Below are 21,437 nucleotides of genomic sequence, written 5' to 3'. Positions count from 1 at the left end.
TGTCCTTGACTGCTCCCTCCGTCGGGAGCTTAAGCAGCTAGTCCGTCGCCAGCCCACCATCACCCTGTTGGCCCTGCGGACTGAGGCAATTAGATGGGAGAGGGAAGGTCTTCCAGGTGGCACTAGGGGTCGCAGTTCTTCACTGCCAACATCTTATGGCCTCCAGTATGGAGTACAGGGCCGTCTCCATCAAGCCCCTCAGGTCACTCCTCAGGAGCCAGGATTGGGAGCAGTAATGGATCTCTTGAAGCGTCAGCAAGAGCAGCTGAATCAACTTGCCAAGACAGTAGCTTCTCTACAGGCCCCTCCTCCATTGGGTCCAGTGTCCCGTTCTGGCCCTGTCATTTGCAGGAGGTGTCAACAGCCTGGCCATTTTGCCCATGAGTGTGATGGTGAGCGGGTTCCTCCCCGCCGGCGTGCTAACTCTGTCACTGCTTTCAACCCACATGCTGTCATGTCCTCTCGTTCTTCCCAGCAGTCGGGAAACTGAAGACCGCTGAGCTGCCGAGCCACAGCTCAGTTGGGGAGTCCACAGGCTCACAGCCAGGTGCTGCAGTTGAGCTGATTGCCCCTTGCCCAAACATTAATGTGTCTATTGGGGGGATTAGTGTAGAGTGCTTGGTGGATACTGGTTCCATGGTATCCACCATTACCGAAAGTCTCTTTTTGGCCCAGTTTGAGCCATGGGGCCATGACCGCCTTCGTTCTTGTCAGTGGCTACAGCTGCGTGCGGCTAATGGCCTCGCCATCCCATACATTGGTTACTTGGAACTTGATGTGGAACTGTGTGGCAAAGTGATGCCCTGTTGGGGGATACTTGTTGTGAAAGACCCCCCTGGAGCTTCATCTTCTGTCCCTGGAATCCTAGGGATGAATGTAATCCGTAGATGTTATCAAGAGCTTTTTGGTCTGTTCGGGTCTTCCTTGTTTGAGTCACCCTCTGTGTCAGGGGCACCTAGTCCAGTTGTGGCTGCTCTTCAGCAGTGTCACCAGTCTTCAGACCAGGTTATCTCGAGCTTCACTGGTGCCGTAAAGGTCCGAGGCAAGCGGGTAGTGCGTATACCTGGGGGAATGATGAAGATGGTCACTGCTACCTGTCCAGAACAGTTTTCCGGCCAGAGTGTCTTATTTGAGCCTCCTGGGTCTGGGTTACCAGCCGGGCTGTTGGCGTCCCCATGCATGTTGAAGGTTGTTCATGGTACTGTGAGTGTTCCGGTGGTGAATGTTGGTGAAGCAGAGGTCCTCCTTTACCCCCGGACTAATCTTGGTGTCTTGAATGCTGCTCAGGTTGTCAGCTTGCCTGCAGGGGTAACTGAGGTGGGGTCAACCGTGGCCACGGTATCCTCCCAGGCAGCCACCCCCTCGGTCCTCGATAGGGTTGGCTCATTGGATCCATCGGCTTTAACTGAGCAGGAACAGGCCAGTGTGAGGTCTTTACTGGACAGGTATGACTCAGTCTTTGCAGCTAATGAGGGGGATTTGGGGTGCACCAACCTCATCTCACATGACATACCTCTGCTCGATGATGTCCCTGTCCGGCAGAGGTATCGCCGCATCCCTCCCTCAGAATATGAGGCAGTGAAGACGCACATTAACCAGCTTCTTGAGTCACAAGTCATCCGTGAGAGCAGCAGCCCTTATGCGTCTCCCATTGTGTTGGTGAGGAAAAAGGACGGGGGCTTGCGGCTGTGTGTGGACTATAGGCTCCTCAATAGTAAGACCAGAAAGGATGCCTTCCCACTGCCTCGTATTGAGGAGAGCTTGGACACACTTTCAGGAGCCCGCTGGTTTTCTACCCTCGACCTGGCCAGCGGGTACAATCAGGTGCCAATGGCTGAACAGGACCGCTCCAAGACCGCCTTTTGCACCCCCTTTGGTCTTTTTGAGTTCAATCGGATGCCCTTCGGCCTCTGTAACGCCCCGAGCACTTTCCAGCGGCTGATGCAGCGGATGTTTGGCGATCAGCAGGGTCAGTCCCTGCTGCTTTACCTCGACGACATCATTATCTTTTCATCTTCTGTTGAACAACACCTGCAGCGGCTGGAGATGGTGCTCGGGCGGCTTCAGAGAGAAGGCCTTAAAGCCAAAGCGGAGAAATGTGCATTTTTCCAACAACGGGTATCGTACTTGGGCCATGTCATCTCGAGTCAGGGAGTGGCGACAGACCCAAAGAAAATTGAGGCTGTGGCCAGTTGGCAGCGCCCCAGTCACATCTCGGAAGTGCGCTCTTTTTTGGGTTTCGCCAGCTACTATCGGCGCTTTGTCGATGGTTTCGCCAAGCTGGCCAAGCCCTTGCATCAGTTAGTAGCCAATCTTGCTGGCACCAAGTCAAGAAAGGGGTCGGGCCAGACACTGGGGACCGCCTGGACGCCTCAGTGTGAAGAGGGCTTCCAAGCTCTGAAGGCTAAGCTGGTCTCCGCCCCAGTACTGGCCTACGCGGACTTCTCACGCCCGTTCATTCTTGAGACCGATGCCAGCCACAGTGGGCTCGGGGCGGTACTTTCACAAGAGACGGACAGTGGTGTGAGACCGGTGGCTTTCGCCAGCAGGGGTCTCCGGCCCACTGAGCGCAACATGTCCAACTACAGCTCTATGAAGCTGGAATTTCTTGCGCTCAAGTGGGCCGTGACGGAGAAGTTCCGGGAATATTTGTTGGGGCACAAATGTGTTGTGTACACAGACAATAACCCGTTGAGCCACCTTCGGTCCGCTAAACTTGGAGCTGCAGAGCATAGATGGGCTGCGGAGCTCGCTTCCTTCAATCTTGAAATCAAATATCGTTCTGGGCGCAGCAACAGGAACGCAGACGCACTGTCACGACAGTATGTGTCTGTCCCCCACTTGGCCCCTCCATCTTGGCCTGGCACTTTGATCCCCAGCAGCATTCAGCAAAGTGCCCAGTCAGGTCCTGTTGTGTCTGCTACTCAGTCGTTGATTTCCATTCTTCCATCCCACTCTGCATCTGATCTCCGCTGTATGCAAGAGGATGATCCTCTGCTGAAGGAGGTGTTGTTTTTTTGGAACCGTGGGTCCCTTCCCACCTCAGTTGAGAGGCGGCAGCTTTCCCAGTCAGCAATTGCACTTTTGCGTCAATGGGACCGCCTGGTCAAAGAAGATGGCGTGCTCTTCCGCCGGGTCTTTCGTCCTGACGGCGGTGAAGAGTTCTTTCAACTTGTCTTGCCTGCTGTGCTCAAGCAGGAAACGCTGCATCAACTCCATCAGGACCATGGCCACCAGGGCATAGAGAGGACAACTGAGTTGGTCCGGCAACGTTGCTATTGGCCAGGGATGTCTTCGGATGTTAAGAACTGGGTCCAGCGGTGTGAGCGCTGCCAAGTCTCCAAAGACTCAGGGCAGGTTCCACATAGTCATATGGGCCATCTACTTGCATCCCGGCCAAACGAGATCTTGGCCATTGATTTCACGTTGCTTGAGCCCTCCCGCAATGGACTTGAAAATGTTTTAGTTTTGACTGATGTGTTCAGTAAATTTACAGTGGCGGTCCCCACCCGGGACCAACGGGCCTCAACGGTGGCCCAGGTTTTGGTCTCTGAATGGTTCTATAAATTTGGTGTCCCAAGTCGCCTGCATTCGGACCAAGGCAGGAGTTTTGAGAGTTCCTTGATCTATCAGCTCTGCGCTTTGTACGGTGTTGCCAAGTCCCGTACTACCCCCTACCATCCAGCGGGGAACGGCCAATGCGAAAGGTTTAACCGGACCCTACATAACCTTCTGCGTACCTTGCCAGCTTCCCGCAAACGGGACTGGGCTTCTTGTCTGCCACAGGTGCTCTTTTGTTATAACACCACACCACATCAGAGCACCGGTGAGTCACCCTTTTATTTGATGTTTGGGCAGGAGCCTCGTCTTCCGGTGGACTTCCTCCTTGGTCGTGTTCAGGATCCAGTGCCTGGTGAGGTACAGGACTGGGTTGCTGAACATCGAGCTCGACTTCGAGTTGCTTTTGAGGGTGCACGTGGACGGCTTTTGGCTGCAGCTGACAAACGTAAACAGAGACACGATCAACATGTCCGGGTTGCACCTTTGTCTGTGGGCCAGTTGGTGTACTTGAGGGACCATGGTGTGAGAGGTCGACACAAGATCCAAGACCTCTGGAGCTCAGTGGTCCACCAGGTTGTGAGGGCTCCTGCTGCTGAGGGAGCAGTCTACACAGTGGCTCCTGTTGATGACCTGGATAGGACCCGCAATGTGCACAGAGACATGTTGAAGGCTGTGGTCCAGCCTGAGGTTGTAGTTGCTCTGCCTCCGGTTCCATCTTCACCAACCTTGCCTCCATTGGTAGCCTCTGCTGATGACTCCTCCAGCAGTGACCTTTGGTTTCTAGTGTCTGAGACCTCTGCACCACCAACTGCTGCGCCGCCACTTGTGGTGAGTCCTGATGCCCCTTCTGGCCCGGCTGCGACACCGCCCCAGGCTGCGTCCAGCTCAGCAACATCCTTGGATCATGGGGACTCATCACGGCCAGCTTTTTCCCTGCTCCCAGTTGACCAGCCTAGTACCAGCCAACACTCGCTGCGTCGAACCACTCGTCCCACTGCTGGCAGTCATCCAAATGTCCACCATCTTCCTCGGTCAGCTGGTTTCCATGGCCATGCTGCTACCCAAGACCCCGTGTCTAATTCTCAAACAGTTGTGTTTAGACCGTGGTGTTAGTTCTTGAGACTTCGGTCCATCGTCGGGTCGACGATCCAAAAGGTGGAGGTAGATGTGGCCGGAGCACGGCTCACTCCTCCTCACAGTGGGGCGCTGTGTTGTTCTGGTGCACTGATTTATGGGCGGGGAACACACCTCTATATAGGAGTCTGGTTTTACCTGGCGCGCGCTCTCTTCCCGTTCCGCTCGTCCGTGGTGGTGGCTGTGGCCTGGTGTAGCGGAGCTTGGGTTGGCGTTGTGAAGCCACGTGGCTGCATCAGCAGTGAAGCGTCTCTGGCGTGTTGCCAGGAGAGGCACGCTGTTTCCCTAAGCGCACAGGTAAGGCGCACTGATGCGCACCGCTGCTTTCTCTTCCACTCATCTCCCGACTGTTTGTTGATCTGATTGTTTCTGCTGCAGTGTGGCGTGCTGCTGGTGTTGGTATTGGTGAAGCCGTTTGGCTGTGCCGGCATTGGAGTGTCTCTGGCGTGGTGCCAGAGAAAGACGCACGTTCCCTCCTTCAGCGCACGGGTAAGGCGCGTCAGAACACACCGCTGCTTTCTCTTTTCATTCACGTGCCGATTGTTCTGTGACATGGTTGTTTCTGCTGCAGTGTGGCGGACTGCTGGGGCTACGGGGCTGGTTCGCCCTGTTGGAAGCCTTTCGGTGTTGTTGCTCTGTCTTCACGTGGTAAGTTGGCGTTGTCCGCCCCTCGTTTCAGTCTGTTCCGCCGCTTCCAGCTGATTGTACTGTCCTGCTCTGTTGTCCTAGACTACGCCTCCCGGTGCTCCGTAATGCCCTGCTGGTGAGGCCCAAAAACTGTTAAAGCCACCATCTTCTGGACCCGCTGCTGTTTTGGCTCACTGGAATTGCTCTGACTCCTCGGCTCTCCTGAGCTACGACGGAGTGATTGATACGCTCCTCACGGAGCTGGTGTCGGAGCTTGATTGTTACTTTAGGAATTTGTTTAGTTTATTAATTATTGTGAAAAGATTTATTTTGTAGTTATTTGTTTAGTTCGTTTGGCTAGCATCATTTATTCTTTTGTTTATTTTGTTTGATGAACATTTGTTACTTTGGTTTGATTTGTTTTCTTATTTACTTAAAATACAGTGTGTGTGTGTGTGTGTGTGCATGCGTGAGAGAGAGAGGTTGGCGACACGAGCGCTGCATTAACTGGGAGGCTGGTTTATAATTTTGTTTCTTTTCTTTGTGGACAGGTGCTGAGGGCCAAGGCGGCGACCCAATCCCTGGTGGTGGTCTTTTCTTCACGAACCCCTTGTGTGTGTGTGTGTGGTGCCACGGGTGTTTTTGGTTAGTTACTCCTCCCCTTGATTTGATTTTGGGCCGCCGTAGCGACCCCAGTTCTGTCCACCCTTGCCTCCATGCCCCCAGTCCAAGTAAAATGCAGCCAGTGTTGATGTGACCTGTTGTTGATAATTGCAAATAAAATATTTTTGTACTTTTCTAATACGTCTCTGCCCGTGGTATTGAACCTGTGAGGACCTTATATACGAGAGAAAGGTATTAACTATTTTCCTTTAAGAATATCTATAACTATCTCCTGGGGCGAAACTCCCCAGGTGGCGTTGTTGGTACATTTTTCCACCCTCCACTTGCCACAAGTGCAAGCAGTGATGACCATACAAATGGTTGACCAAGGTAGGAATTGAACCCACAATCTCATGGTCAGAAGACTTTGACTTTGCCCCCCGGTTGCTGACAGCTGGACATTGTATAATTACAGATTCAGCGCATTTAGTGTAAAACTCTACATTGGGATTCGATCACAGACTGGAGCATAGTCCTTGCTCACAGTGATAGCTGCTCTACCAGGTGAGCTATACCTATTATACCTTGACAGCTACACTGAGCTGCCAAGCCTTTCACCTCTGAGCCAGATGAAGAACGGGGCGGCAGCTTGTAGCACTAGTGCCCTCCCCTGGAGCTGTGACACGTCAGCTCCAGTCTCCCTGAAACTGCCAGTTTGAGTCTGCCATTGGTTCACAGCAGTTTGAAGGCAGAAAAACTCAGAAATGCAATTTTGCACTTCCTTTTCTGCTGATATGTGCTCTAACACAAGAAAAATGCCACAGGAACATGTGAAAAGCTCAAAAAACACGATTTTCACAGGAGTGGGTCTTTATAAAAGCATCATAAATGAGCCATTAGAAGTTTGTCTACAAATCAGAATTTGAATGAAGTCTCTAGCAGAAAGTACAACATGAATGAGGCAGGAATCGAACCCATGACCTCATGATCAGTAAACCTTTACTCTGCCACTTCGCCACAGAGAGCACAGACTTAAGCATGTTGCCATTGTAATTTGATGATGTGCTGCAAATGGTGGCACTAGCAATTAATGCGTCTCTTAACGACCACCTGTAACCAATTGAGGGTGATGGAGGGGAGCAGAATTCAACATAACATAACAAGATTGCTCAGCCTGGATTCGAACTAGTGACCTTGGGGTTGGCAAGCGGACACCTTACCAACTGGACTACAGACAGAGTTGTGAATAAGAGAGGTTGAGACTTTGATGAATGTGAGATTTTTCAATGATGAAAAGTGAGTGTGAGTGAGTATAAATTAGCCACACCAAGTAAGAAGAGGACTTTTTTGTGACCTGTGACTATTTTTTGGTGAATTAAAATGATTTAAAAAGCACTTAACAGCAAGTTACAAAGTTGAGCTCCTTCTCCTGCTGCTGTGAAAAAAATGCATTGAGCTGTATGAGAGCAGAGAGCTCCCTGGCTGCATTTAAAAAATATTTTAAACTAGATAAAGTATCATTTCCTGATGGAAATGCGTGTGACTGCTGAAAGCAGCTGAACGCTGTTGCAGAATTAGCAAATAGTGCAAGCAGTGATCACCATACAAATGGTTGCCCAAGGTAGGTATCGAACCCACAACCTCATGATCAGCAGACTTTCACTCTGCCTCTAGGCCAGTGTATACACAGTTGCAGAGACTGTTGTCTGTTGATGAACTGCACTCTGTCTCACTCTGAAGTTAACTAGCCCAAAGCTGTAGTTCCAGTGCAAATCAATCTTAGTGCAGTGGTATAAACAAGAAACATGTTAACATAAACCAAGATTGAAAGAGGTAAAGAGAATAGGTGGGGGCGCATATGCATTATCAAGTTTGATCTTGTGACCAGACCAAGTGGTATTGGTTAAAGGTCAAAGTGGCTGACACTAACAAGACTGCTCAGGTGGGATTTGAACCTGTGACCTTGTGATTGGTTGGCAGGAACCTTATCCACTAGGCCATTCCAACTCTTCCAATGAAGTAGAGGTTGAGACTTTGATGAATGTGAGATTTTTCAATGATGCTTAAAGTCTCACTCCCCCGACCCTTTTCGGCCATTTTAAAACCAGCTCATTAGCCATGCACATTAGCAATTCACCTCTGGGGGGTGGGCGGAGACTGCACTGTTTTGCACCCGCCCAGCCACCTCCTCGCACCCCACCTCCCGGTTGCTGACAGCTGGACATTGTATAATTACAGATTCAGCGCATTTAGTGTAAAACTCTCCACTGGGATTTGATCCCAGACTGGAGCATAGTCCTTGCTCACAGTGCAAGCTGCTCTACCAGGTGAGCTATACCTATTATACCTTGACAGCTACACCGAGCTGCCAAGCCTTTCAACTCTGAGCCATATGAAGAACTTTTGTGACAGACTGTATATTGTAAAATAGCCAATCTGTTAAAAAAAATGGAAGACCAGAAAAATTTCTGCATCTGTTCCTGCACCACATGATTACACGCACCCGGTCCCTTGTCATAGAGGCACCACTCAAGGAGCCTGGGAAAGTAGATAATCTCACAATTCAGATGATGTTTACAGCTCGTCTCTATCATAAACAGTTCAGATGTTATAATGTCTTGTTGATGTTTTGCAAAACAAGTAATCATATCATGGTCACACAATGAATACTTGAAGTTTCTATTCAGCATAAACACAATTCTGAGTTGAGGACACCCCTAGACACAACAATATAGACTATTAGGCTACATTGTATCATGAAATACTCATAACATCTAAGACATGACAGGTGTGGCATGATAAGCTGGGGGCCAATTTTGGCCAGCTGTAGTCACTATAGAATAGAAAATACTTTATATTAACCTATATTATTTAAATTTCGCATTTTTGCATGTACGGTATGTATTATTTCCAAACTAGTTTTTATTTTCATTTAACATTTATTTATATGCCAATCAAGAGTGGGTGAGTGAAGGAGTGCAAGAGAAGCACCTGCCCACCTCTCATGTCCAAGAGACTTTGTCCTGTCCTCACAACATGAACGAGGAAGGATAGGATGATAGCCCAGGTTTAATTATTATTATAACCTTTATTTAAATTTGGAAATATATTGAAGAGCAACCTCATTTACTATAATAATGAGGATTAATGATGAGGAAACTGTCACTGTCACATCTGTGCAACACCACATCTAGGCCTGCAAGCCTGCCCGTCTTGTGAGTTCGGGCTGGGCTCCAGCTCACTGAACTCAAGTTACATTAGGCTTGTAAATGTGCAGAGAACCTGAGTTATAATGAGCTTTATACTATCAGGAATCAAAGACTGTCCAATGACAGCTGAATAATCGGAATCAAAAGTCAAGCAATGATGTGAAATGACTGAGGTAGGAATCGAACCCATGACCTTATGATCATTAAGCCTTTACTCTGCCACTCAGCTACAGAGAGCACACTGCTTTCAAGACTGTTGTCATTCATTGTAATGTGATGATGTGCTGCAAACTGGTATGAGTAATCAAGGAGATAACAAACACCTGTAACCAATTGAAGGCGGTGGAGGAGAGCAGAATTCAACATAACATAACAAGAGCTCTTCCCTTGGATTCGAACCAGTGACCTTAGGGTTGGCAAACGGCCACCCTAACCCCTATACTACAGTGAAGTTGTGGTGAAGAGAGGTTGAGACTTTGATGAATGTGAGATTTTTCAATGATTCTTAAAATAAAGAGAAATTAGTATAAATTAGCCACACCAGGTAAGAAGAGGACTTTTTTGTGACCTGTGACTATTTTTTGGTGAATTAAAATGAATTAAAAAGCACCTAACAGCAAGTTACAAAGTTGAGCTCCTTCTCCTGCTGCTGTGAAAAAAATACATTGAGCTGAATGGGAGCAGAGAGCTCCCTGGCTGCATTTAAAAAATATTTAAAATTATTATCTAAGTCTCTTTGCATTTTTGACCAGAATTTTAGCCAGAAGACAAGTGTGGCTACAAAACTGGAGAAAATAATTTGTCTAGAGTTTAATTTGTGGCCGTGCTGACAGTTTAGCCAGAAAAACTCTAGAATGTTTTTTTGCCTCTCTCCACTCTGGCACCACTCTGGCTCTGCTCGTTAGACGCAATACACACACATTATAAAGCTGAAAAAAATCAGAAAAAGTTAAATATTTTAAAAAGTATAAATAGTTAAAAAGAGAAAAGTAATGCCGATAAAGTTCAAAAAAAGCTGCACGTTTTGATATATGAATTGTTGAAATAGCACAAAGTATGAAGGACTAGAAGAAGACCGTAAAAAGGCGGAAGAAAATGGCCAAACAGAAGAACAATAGTGTGACTGCTTCAGCAGTCACACTAATTAGTGTGACTGCTGAAGCAGTCACACTATTGTTCTTCTGTTTGGCCATTTTCTTCCGCCTTTTTACGGTCTTCTTCTAGTCCTTCATACTTTGTGCTATTTCAACAATTCATATATCAAAACGTGCAGCTTTTTTTGAACTTTATCGGCATTACTTTTCTCTTTTTAACTATTTATACTTTTTCAAATATTTAACTTTTTCACAAAAAATCTCACATTCATCAAAGTCTCAACCTCTCTTCTTCACAACTCCACTGTAGTGTAGGGGTTAGGGTGGATGTTTGCCAACCCTAAGGTCACTGGTTCGAATCCAAGGGAAGAATTCTTGTTATGTTATGTTGAATTCTGCTCTCCTCCCCCGCCTTCAATTGGTTACAGGTGTTTGTTATCTCCTTGATTACTCATACCAGTTTGCAGCACATCATCACATTACGATGAATGACAACAGTTTTGAAAGCAGTGTGCTCTCTGTAGCCGAGTGGCAGAGTAAAGGTTTAGTGATCATATGGTCATGGGTTCGATTCCTGCCTCAGTCGTTTCACTTCATTGCTTGACTTTTGATTCCAATTATTCAGCTGTCATTGGACAGTCTTTGATTCCTCATAGTATAAAGCTCATTGTAACTCAGGTTCTCTGTGGCCATATGGTTAGTGCTCAGCCTGAAATTCACAGACATTTTCATTCTAAGTCATTCAAGCTTGACTCTCAAGCTTTCTTGATGTTGACAGTGTGCAGATCATTAACAGACAACAGTCTCTGCAACTGTGTGTGCACTGTGGCCTAGAGGCAGAGTGGAAGTCTAATGACCATGAGGATGTGGGTTCGATTCTGACCTTGGTCAAACATTTGTATGGTGATCACTGCTTGCACTATTTGCTAATTCTGCAACAGCGTTCAGTTGCTGTCAGCAGTCACACCATTTCCATTCTTGGAAATGCTTTTTCTAGTTATTATCTAAGTCTCTTTGCATTTTTGACCAGAATTTTAGCCAGAAGACAAGTGTGGCTACAAAACTGGAGAAAATAATTTGTCTAGAGTTTAATTTGTGGCCATGCTGACAGTTTAGCCAGAAAAACTCTAGAATGTTTTTTTGCCTCTCTCCACTCTGACACCACTCTAGCTCTGCTCGTTAGACGCAACACACACACATTATAAAGCTGAAAAAAATCAGAAAAAGTTAAATATTTTAAAAAGTATAAAGAGTTAAAAAGAGAAAAGTAATGCCGATAAAGTTCAAAAAAAGCTGCACGTTTTGATATATGAATTGTTGAAATAGCACAAAGTATGAAGGACTAGAAGAAGACCGTAAAAAGGCGGAAGAAAATGGCCAAACAGAAGAACAATAGTGTGACTGCTTCAGCAGTCACACTAACTAGGAAAAAATCCACACAATAACAGTAGTGCCCGGGCTTTGCCCGGGCACTGGTCCCTGCAGCTATTTCATAGCTGTTGGGACCAGTGCCCGGTGCGATTGCCCGTGGCCCTAATGATTAGGCGGGACCGATGTATTGTCCCGGGGGAGATAACAAAAGAACATGTCAGAGATAAATTCTAATCACTGAAGACACTAAATTCATAATATTACCATATTAATTCACATTTGTGTAAGAGAGTATAGAGTATGACTATACAGTGTGTGTGTGTGTGTTTGTGTGACAAATGAAATTCAGAGGAAACATGGCAACGTGACCAAAGTCCTCCAATAAAACTAACTGTAATCAGTGAATGTGTGTGCACCTTGTTTTAACTGCCGCAGTCTGGATTAATGACTAACGTCTGCTACAGACTATTGTTTGTTTTATTTATATCTTCCCGTTTTTTTTTTTGTTGAACAGGCACAACGCTCAATACATATATTGTGCAAAATTTAGCTGTAAGCTAAATTTCATCTGATTTTCTTGTCAGCTGTAAACTACATGACCAACATCCATGCTGGTCTACAATCTTAAATTATATAAGGTAGCTAGGTGACAGCAGAGGGCAGTGTTGGACTCATTCACTGTCACTAGTGAGTCATATGAAACATGTTTTTTCCTCCGTGTAGGCTACTTTTGGCGCTTTTCCACTACACTTTCACGGCACGGCTCGGCTCAGTAAATTGTGATACACAGTTGATGGTATGGTATTATCATGACTTTACTTGTCAAACTAAAGAGGATAATGAAGGGACATAAGGATCTAAACCAACTTTAACAGTAGAAGCCTTTAGTATCGTAAAATTCACCCAATTTTAAAAATATGGCCTGTATAGGTTTTATAATATCACCTTTATCAGAAAAAACATCACTTCTTTGACTTTGCCTCTCATCTCTCTTTGTAAGTTCAAAGCCATCCAGATCACACAGGTACATGACTGTAAAATTTTTAAACATTTTCCTTTTAAAAACAACCTCCAGGACAGATTTTTCCAAAATGGAACCACAGAGGGACAGTTCCAGAAAATATGAAAATGGTTTGCTAAAGTATTCCCACAGGACCTCTAACAGGCAGTCTGATTTGAATAGTTGGTCTTTTGTGCATGAGAACGAAAGAATCGAGTCACGTTTTTACAACTGAATTACCTCCAGGACGGGGAGCTTGTCACTGACCACTGCTGTGTGCAAATCCTGTCCCACTCCCATTCTTCTTGTGAGACTGTGAAGCCTCCCTCTGCTTCTCATCTTTCCTTAATAGCCAAAGTATGATCACTTTTAAGATTTTGAAGAGCTGAGTATAGACTGGATATTATCTTTTGGAGGATGACATTCTTGTATACGGAAGCGTATTGCATTCACCTGAGTAATTTATTTTTTGTTTTGTTTTTTTAATAATTATTTCTGTTTTTCTGACAATTTTTCCCCTGATTTTCGGACTATTTTTTTTCTGTTTTTCGTGGTAATTTTTTTCTGTTTTTTGGAGTAATTTTCTTGTGACTTAACAAGATTTCAAAATCTTGCGAAAAGCTCCCATCTGCAAGTAACATTTAACCGCTGCAGTCAAGTCTCCACCGAAGATAAAGTGGGCACATGCTGGAGCACTGTCCGACAAAAGTGTTACAGACAATAAATTAATGAACAAGTAGGGTAATTGTTTCAGCCGCCCTCGATAGTTTTACTCTCACCATTCTCAGAGAAAAATTGTTTGATGTCCTGGGCCCCTGCTCTGCGGTTATTGAAATTATTAAAATCAAAATATTGTGTGACTTTGTTTTAGTTCAGATTCATTCATTTTTCTATACCGCTTATCCTGCACTAGGGTCACGGGTGAGCTGGAGCCTATCTCAGCTGACTTTGGGCGAGAGGTGGGGTACATCCTGGACAGGTCGCCAGTCTATCGCAGGGCTAACATATATAGACAGAAAACCATTCACACTCCCATTCACACCTATGGGCAATTTAGAGTCACCAATTAACCTAACCTGCATGTCTTTGGTCTGTGGGAGGAAGCCGGAGTACCCGGAGAGAACCCACGCATGCACGGGGAGAACATGCAAACTCCACACTGAAGGGCCCCAGCCGGCCGGCGGGTTCGAACCCAGAACCCTCTTGCTGTGAGGCGACAGTGCTAACCACTGCAACACCGTGCCGCCCGTGAATATATATTAGTTAAGTCATTTTTGTCATAGAGGCTACTGGGGGCTGTGTGTGGGCCCTAGGTGGGCTGTGGGCCCTCAGAATTGTCATCACCTTTCCCCCATATACGACAATGCTGGTTTAGGAATCTGCAGATGATTATGGATTATTTAAATCTGTCAGACAGAAACCACATGCATTAGAAATAACACTGAAAAAAAACACAACATGCATCATTTTCAAGGCAAGGTAGAGTTTATTTAAATGATACATTCCGTAAACAAAAAGGTAGAAAACATCAAAAACATTTTATTATGCTATAATCATATAAGATGGCTGGTAAAGTTTGTTGTTTGCTTTTTTTGCTTTTAAGTGTTATGTTGAAAGCAGTTATTCAAAGACAGAATTTATAATATTGTTTTTCACAAAGCATGTTTGCTTTCATGAATAAGTTAATCATGGTTAAGAAACATTATACAATTGAATAAACAGAAATTGGCTGAAATAAGAAGTACAAAACAAATAAAAGCTGAATACTGTAAAAGCTTCTATTTTCTAAATCCAAGTTTATAATTTTGTTTGTATCCTTTTTTGTTTCTCACTGCCATGTGCAGTTTACTCATGGATATACAGATTGGAAAGAAAATATGATAAAGTAAGGAAGTAGAATAGAGAATCCACACATGCATGGGGAGAACATGCATACTTCGCAAAGAAAGGGCTCCGGCTGGCCAGTGGGTTCAGACCCAGAACCCCCTTGCTGCACCACCGTGCCACCACTAACTGTTTAAGTTTAATCAAACTTGTGGTCTGTCAGAGATTAAAAGTAAGATAAACATTGCAGTTTACTTTTAATCTCTAATGGACCACAATTTTGAATTCCTCTTTTATTTTTACCTTTTCAATAATGCTAAGTTCTTACATCTTCACAAGTGACTTCCTTGTCTCCATTATGAATTGTTCGTGTTTGTTCTGTTGTCTCACCAGCTTGTGTTTGACCTTTGTTATGATTTCCTTTGCTTTGATTTTAGTCATCTTTTTTGTTTTATCCACCAAATCCAGCTCCTTCTCCAGCTCATCAATCAGCTCTTTGTCCTCTTTCAGCTGGTGTTCTAGTTGTTCGACCCAGCCATTTATTTTTTTTTCACTCAGTTGTACCATGAGAGGCTCTTCTTGTCCTTCTTCCACTGCAGTGCCATTCTTATGATGCTGCTTGGTGCCTTTGGGCAAAAAGTGTGAAAAAAACAAACAAGACAAAACATTTTAACAAGATGCTTTAGATAAATAAATAAAAATCATACATATGACTACTACTGACAATAATGTAGAAAATAGTAAGAAAATTAGTAGGGGAGAGTGGGGTAAAGTGAGACACTTTTTACATTTGCTCCCCTCTAAGCGAGCTAAAATGATTTATCAGTAAAATTTACACATTTCCCATTAATTCAGGATGTTGCCTAGCAATGGAAATCATCAGAATGTATTCAGGACGAAAGACAGTGACAATATGATTGTTTTAAAAAAAGTGGTCTTGTGTCTCACTTTACCCCAGCTCAGGGGTAAAGTGAGACAAACCAGAGAAATCAATGGGGTAAACTGATCCACTTACTTTTTCCACTCTGAAACTACCATAACAACACATGTTGTAACAGTTAGAATCCTGACAGCTAGCTTGACAACCACACTTCCCAAAACTAATGTCGGACTAGTAACAGAATCATGGGGATTGGTCAATTAAGCACTTTTTTTTCTCAACACAAAGTGACTCAAGACCAAAATCAAATACAACACAAAATGTTTTAATTAACATTCAAATGACAGATAGAACCAGTTAGATAGTCTGGAGGTCAGATTGTAGGCAATGGTCGACAATGGTGACCATTTTGATCAAAAGTCCTCTTGTTTGTGGGGGGAGCCAACAAAGTGGAATGTGACTTAAATTGAATGTAACCAATAAAGAAGTGAGCTGACTGAGAGCACATAGCATAACAAAGCAGTGTGGCAGATCATGTTTGATCACGCGAGATTTCTGGCTTGGGGGACGAAATTCAAGGGTAAATCTTTGTGTGTGGTGTGCTCACAGTGTCTCACTCTTGGATTTATTATAATACATCCATGGTCTCACTTTACCCCGCAGCATTTGTCTCACTTTACCCCAACACCCCCATTTTAGAAAAAACGACCTCTCAGGCTAATTTTCAGCCAGCATCGTCACATGGTTTTATGTGTTGGTAGTTCATCATCATGTATCATACGTTTTTTTACATGAATCAATTTGCTTTGGCACAACAGTTGATTAAGTTGACAGCAAGAAAATTTACTTTTACATGCAAAAATCATATTTTTGTGAAAAAAACATGCTTTCCACAGCATCATGAGGTCCTCTCCTTCATGACCATGGGGAAATGGAAGGGGCTTGAAAACATAATGGTCAGATGACCATAAATGTGTTCCGTTTTCTAGATATAGGGGGTGTCTCACATTACCCGGTGTCTCACATTACCCCACTCTCCCCTACAATAAAAGTAGTGGTTAAATGACTGATACAGGGGTCTTACTGTTATGTCTCCTTTTCCAGATAACAAAGGCAGCTGCAGTTACAAGCACAAGACCAACAACCAAACCGATGGTGATGTAAACAGGAAAGGAAGAGCAAACACTGAAGAAATCATCTGAAATCATAAAACACATATCAATAATGGTGCAAGCTACAGCAGTGAATGTATACAACATGACTCATGTTCACCTGTAACTTTAACACGTGACTCTCGGGTCTGGTTGATGGTCTTCTGTTGGACTCTACAGGTGAAGCTGTTGCCATGTCTCTTCTCCACAGTCACTCTGCTCCTGACAGTATAGAGGACATCAGGACCTCTGACTGTCTCTGTAGGTCCAGCAGAGAGCAGCTTTCCCTCAGCGTCCAGCCACAGCAGCTCAGGCTCTGGATACCAGCCTTTAGACTCACACTGTAACACCACTCTTCCTTCGTCTCTCTCATTCCCTGATAAACTGACGATGGGTGAAGACACTGAACCTAGTGATGGAGAGAACAGTAATGAAAAGTAAAATATTACTTCACAGGGTTTGAGAAGGGCTTGACTTCAAAACGTGTCTGTTTTTCAATCACCCATTATTTTCCAGTGAAGGCTGAAGATTAAGAAACATGTGTTCTTTTCTCTGAGCACAAAGCTGCATTTTAAAGTGGGGTCACTTGGAAAAAAAGGTTAAAAAAAAGTATTAAAATAAAATAGAATTAAAAAAATAAGTTTACACACCAACGAAGGCACGAACACTTACCAACAACGAGCTCAACAGTTGATTCCATATTTCTGTCAGGAATGGAGCATTTGTATGTTCCACTATCTGATAGTTTCACTGCAGAGAGTTTCAGTGAAAGGTCTCCATTCTTCAGTTTGTCAGTGAACAGTGATGTTCTTCCTTTGTATGATGGATGGTGATTAGCCTCAAGTTCCTCTCCATTGTGCCACACATGGACAAAATTAGGATCCAGGTCAGGTCTTAACCACTTCAATGTCTTCTCATTCATGGGAGGTTCCAGGTGACACGGCAAAATGACGTCATCACCAAGTGTTGCCACTATGAGCTCACCTGAAACAGATAAATCATATTGATCACACACAAAGGTTGTTGGACTGGAAACTGACAGACACATAAGGATAAGACATAAGACATATTTACTTTGGTGGAACCTAAATGTGAGTGCAATAATATATTGATAAATGTTTGATGGAACTTGATCTAGCCATGAAAACAGAGATTTAGATTTGAATAACCGAATCAAACATGCAGCACTGTCAATGTGCAAATCAAGCATTTCACTCAAATTACTCTGATAAGACTTTAAAACCTTGAGTGCTGACACTTCAAAAGGTGTTAACATCAAAGACAACACGTTTCTCATTTTAGAGAGATGGTGAAACTTCTATAGTAAAAACAACCTTTGTTTCACCATGCCACCAACTACGATGAAAGTGGCTAAATATGAACCTGGGATTTGAAAAAAAAGAAGACAAAGAAAGAAAGACAAAAAAAATGTGCTAGCACAAGATTTTAGTACATTTTCTACTTTTCAACCACTTTGGTCTTCCTGAGTGTCTCTGTTGATGAATACTGATCCTAAATTCGTATTTCTGTATTTGTCGGAAAATCTGAAGTTCTTTCTTTTTTGATATAATAATCAGACAAATGACTTGTGTTCAAGACAACTTAAAGATGTTAAGTAAGGTTTTTTTTTTTGTAAACAGCAACAACAAAAACAATAACTTATATTTAGTGGGTGAAGAAGCTGCACAAGAGGAAGATAACAGACACACAGTGAAAATGGATAGCATGTATGCAGTGGTTGTATTGTTGTACTGCTGATATTTGCATTACCTGTGCCAACATGTGTTAGGAAAAGAAGTACACAGTGACAGAAAAAAACATGTGGAGACTTAGGCCAAAACATCTTAAAGATCTGAAAACAGACAAGGAAATATGTTATTACCTACAACAAACACCACGACAAATCACAACAGTAAAATGAATCATACTGAGAACAAGAAAATATGACTGTAGTAACAATGAATATTTTTTGTGGATTAAGGTCAAAACAAAGATGCTGAAATCCTTTGTTTACTCTGAACTAAGGATCTGAACCACACAGAAATATGACAAAGTAATGTACTTCTACAGTATAGATTTTCCTCAACAAACTGCGTAACAAAGTTTATCCTGCAGAGAAAAGGAGAAAAACTGACAACAAAACAGGATCTGACTCATCTAAGTTCTCTCCTCATAAATTCTTCTTTCTTCATGACAAAGACTGACTGAGCGCCAGTGCAACACTAACATTTGTCTGTTGTGTCCATTCATGACCTCGAGCCTGCCTTTATGTCTCTAAAAGGGGAACAGCGCGGAATCACAGCTTTTACTTGTCACAGTATGGGCCCATATTTGATATTTGTTAGTTCACGGGTCAGAAGTTACGAGTGGCCGTTATAGTGACTTTCACAGGTAAAACAGGTCAGAAAAACACGAGTGGGTTGCCTGGAACGCTACAAAGTCGTAAGTTGACACTTGAAGCTGTAACTTACGGTTTCAAAAGCCTGCCTGGAACGCAGCATTAGCCAAAACGACCGGATCGCTTACTTCTGCTTTAAGTACAAACATTCATTATTTTAAAATGGTCTGTACCTGTATTCTACAGTAGAGCTCCAGCGGAGAGTTGAGATGAGCTGCCTGGTCGAAGTCCTCAAATAAAATCTGATGTCGTCTTGGTGACGTGTAATGACAAAAGGTGTGTACTGACAATGTTTCCTCATGTCATAAAAACCACCTCCACTGTAAAATCTCAGGAGGTGGATGTATCAAAGGGTTTCATTATACATTGATTATTTTGTCTCCACAATTTTAATAAAAGACATTTTTTAAAATTGTCTTTTCTTAAAAGTTTTTTTTTTTTTTTAGATCCACTATTATTTAATGGATCTATTGATCAAGACCTTTTTCTGACATGTTAGATATAGATTTTATTGTATTTGCTGTCCATTTTTTTTAAAAAACTTCCTCATTGCCACATAAAGTAATAACCACTGCTGAACGAGACCTTTGGTCTCCTAGATAATCTAAAGTAAACATTAATTCAACTTTCACACACCAGTGGCACTGAATTCATAACATCAACATATCAATTCACACTTTATTAATGATATTGCAGCACACAACTGTTAAAAAACAAACAAACAATATATGTAGTTAAGTAGAACAGTAAATGCAAAACCATCCACTTGTAAATAGCATTTACTGCAGCTTTTAAAACAAAGGTTCGGGTGCTTTACAAGGATAAATTAAGATCTATTTTTCTAAATTACACACTGAACAATAAACAACAAACAAAAGGCAATTTAATATGGAAAAAAGAGACATGATTATCTTCTAAATAAAAGTGGGTGGACACCAGGTTATATCTCCTCTTACCACAAACCCAAACTTTGTATCTTCTGTTATCAGGATTCACTTTGTGATAACAGTGTGATTATCAGCGGTTTTTTCTTTTTTTCTTGTAACGTTTGTTCGACTTTCCAAATCTAGAAAATATGTTTTTTCTCTTCTTTCTCTCTACCTCTTCCTGTCTGTCCTCCACTATAGAGATTACATCCTGGACTTTTTTTGAGCATTTCTCAGTTTTGAGAATCAGAAGCTCAACTTCTTCCTTTATATCTGTTAGTTTACACTTAATATTGAATAGTTTTTCTTCTTCTACAGTTGTTTTTTGATGCTTAACCTCTGATATTTCCCTTTCCAATGTCTTTATCCCTCCTCCGACCTTCTCCTCTCCGAGCTCTTTGAGTCGACGAGTCAGTTGATCCACATTTTCCTTCAGTTTGCCCAGCCTGGTAATCATCTCCTCATTCTTCTTCCTTTTGTCTTGTGTAGAAATAATATTAAAATAATGTAGTGAAACTTTATGACTGAAGCACAATTGAAAAAAAGTACAAACTTAAAGAAGTCATTTCAAGAACCATGAATAAATGAGACAATGCACTCTGCCAGGCAGGCGTGTAGGATAAACTACAGGTTTCCTATGACATTCTTAAAAGTAGTTGGCAAAATTACCAGAGAATCCTTAAAAAAGAAACATTTAAAGTTTTTACACTTTTTTGTGAACAAGATTGACAACATATGAACCAATATTTCAATCCCATCATCTGACCCATATCTGTTACTCTCCAGTCCTTCGCTGTTTTTCTTTTTATTTTACCAGTTTGAGCCAAACTGAAACCATCTACTTGTCCGTTTGATATCATCAGGCTTGGGGAGTAACGGACTACATGTAACGGCGTTACGTAATCAGGATACAAAAAAAAGGTAACTGTCGTCCGTTACAAGTACAGAAAAAAACCCGTAATCAGATTACCGGTACATTTGATAAAAACGGAGATTACTTGGCTGATTACTTAAAGCAGAAGTAAGTGATATATTTGTGTTAATATAAGTCTTAAATAGTTATATCTTCCAACAGCAATCACTTCTATAGAGTGTTTGGTCTGAAACACGGGTCTGTCAGTCCCTCTGCTCTGCTCTGAGCCCAGGAGAAAACATTTATCGTATCCTACAGTTTTTATCCAATGAGGAGAGAGAACGGCATGCAGGGCTGTGTGTGCAGCCAAGGAACGCTGTGAATGTGGTGACGTAGGGACGAGGACTGTTATGGTGCGTTCAAGGCAACTCGTATTTTTCCGACCGTGAAGTGGTACCAGTTCGATCTGGTACGAGTTCACCGGTCGGAAGTTACGAGTGGCCGTTATAGTGACTTTCACCGGTAAAACAGGTCGGAAAAACACGAGTGGGTTGCCTGAAACGCTACAAAGTCGTAAGTTGTGACTTGAAGCTGTAATTTACGGTTTCAAAAGCCTGCCTGGAACGCAGCATTAGCGAAAACGACCGGATGGCTTACTTCTGCTTTAACATTTTAAAAATCAACGACAGGCTATAGAGCGGCCGTAGAAGCCACTCGCCGTCTCGTTGTATTTCAGAGAGGCACAGAGCACCTCTGCCTCTTCTGCCCGTACGGTGTGTGTGTGGCTGAGGCTATGCTGCCTCATT

General features: G+C 43.4%; 2 protein-coding genes and 1 long non-coding RNA gene across 4 annotated transcripts in view; 1 reads left to right on the top strand and 2 right to left on the bottom strand.

The window, feature by feature from the left end:
* The window catches only part of LOC146968399 (butyrophilin subfamily 3 member A2-like), a 53,256-nt gene extending 35,821 nt beyond the window's left edge, over positions 1-17,435 (bottom strand). The window contains exons 1-2 of the mRNA XM_085759147.1: positions 17,127-17,435; positions 16,576-16,863 (exon numbers count right to left, since the gene is read on the bottom strand). Coding sequence (XP_085615273.1) covers positions 16,576-16,863; positions 17,127-17,376 — 538 coding nt within the window. The 5' untranslated portion in view covers positions 17,377-17,435. The remainder of the gene's footprint in view (positions 1-16,575; positions 16,864-17,126) is intronic.
* Positions 1-21,437, bottom strand: part of LOC146968396 (uncharacterized) — a 431,785-nt gene that overhangs the window by 371,692 nt on the left and 38,656 nt on the right. The gene's annotated exons all lie outside the window — the stretch shown is intronic.
* LOC146968400 (uncharacterized) lies at positions 3,511-5,699 on the top strand. Of its 2 annotated transcripts, XR_015034269.1 has the most exons (4): positions 3,511-4,992; positions 5,074-5,184; positions 5,267-5,343; positions 5,425-5,699. It is a non-coding gene; the product is annotated as an uncharacterized LOC146968400 (long non-coding RNA). The 2 variants fall into 2 exon arrangements; XR_015034268.1 differs by having other exon boundaries at positions 3,511-5,184.

This window comes from Trachurus japonicus, chromosome 18, assembly GCF_045865225.1.
Source record: "Trachurus japonicus isolate A0001 chromosome 18, Traja_1.0".
NCBI lineage: Eukaryota > Metazoa > Chordata > Actinopteri > Carangiformes > Carangidae > Trachurus > Trachurus japonicus.
The sequence above is the reverse complement of the archived record's forward strand: the minus strand, read 5'-3'. Positions and strand labels throughout refer to the sequence as shown.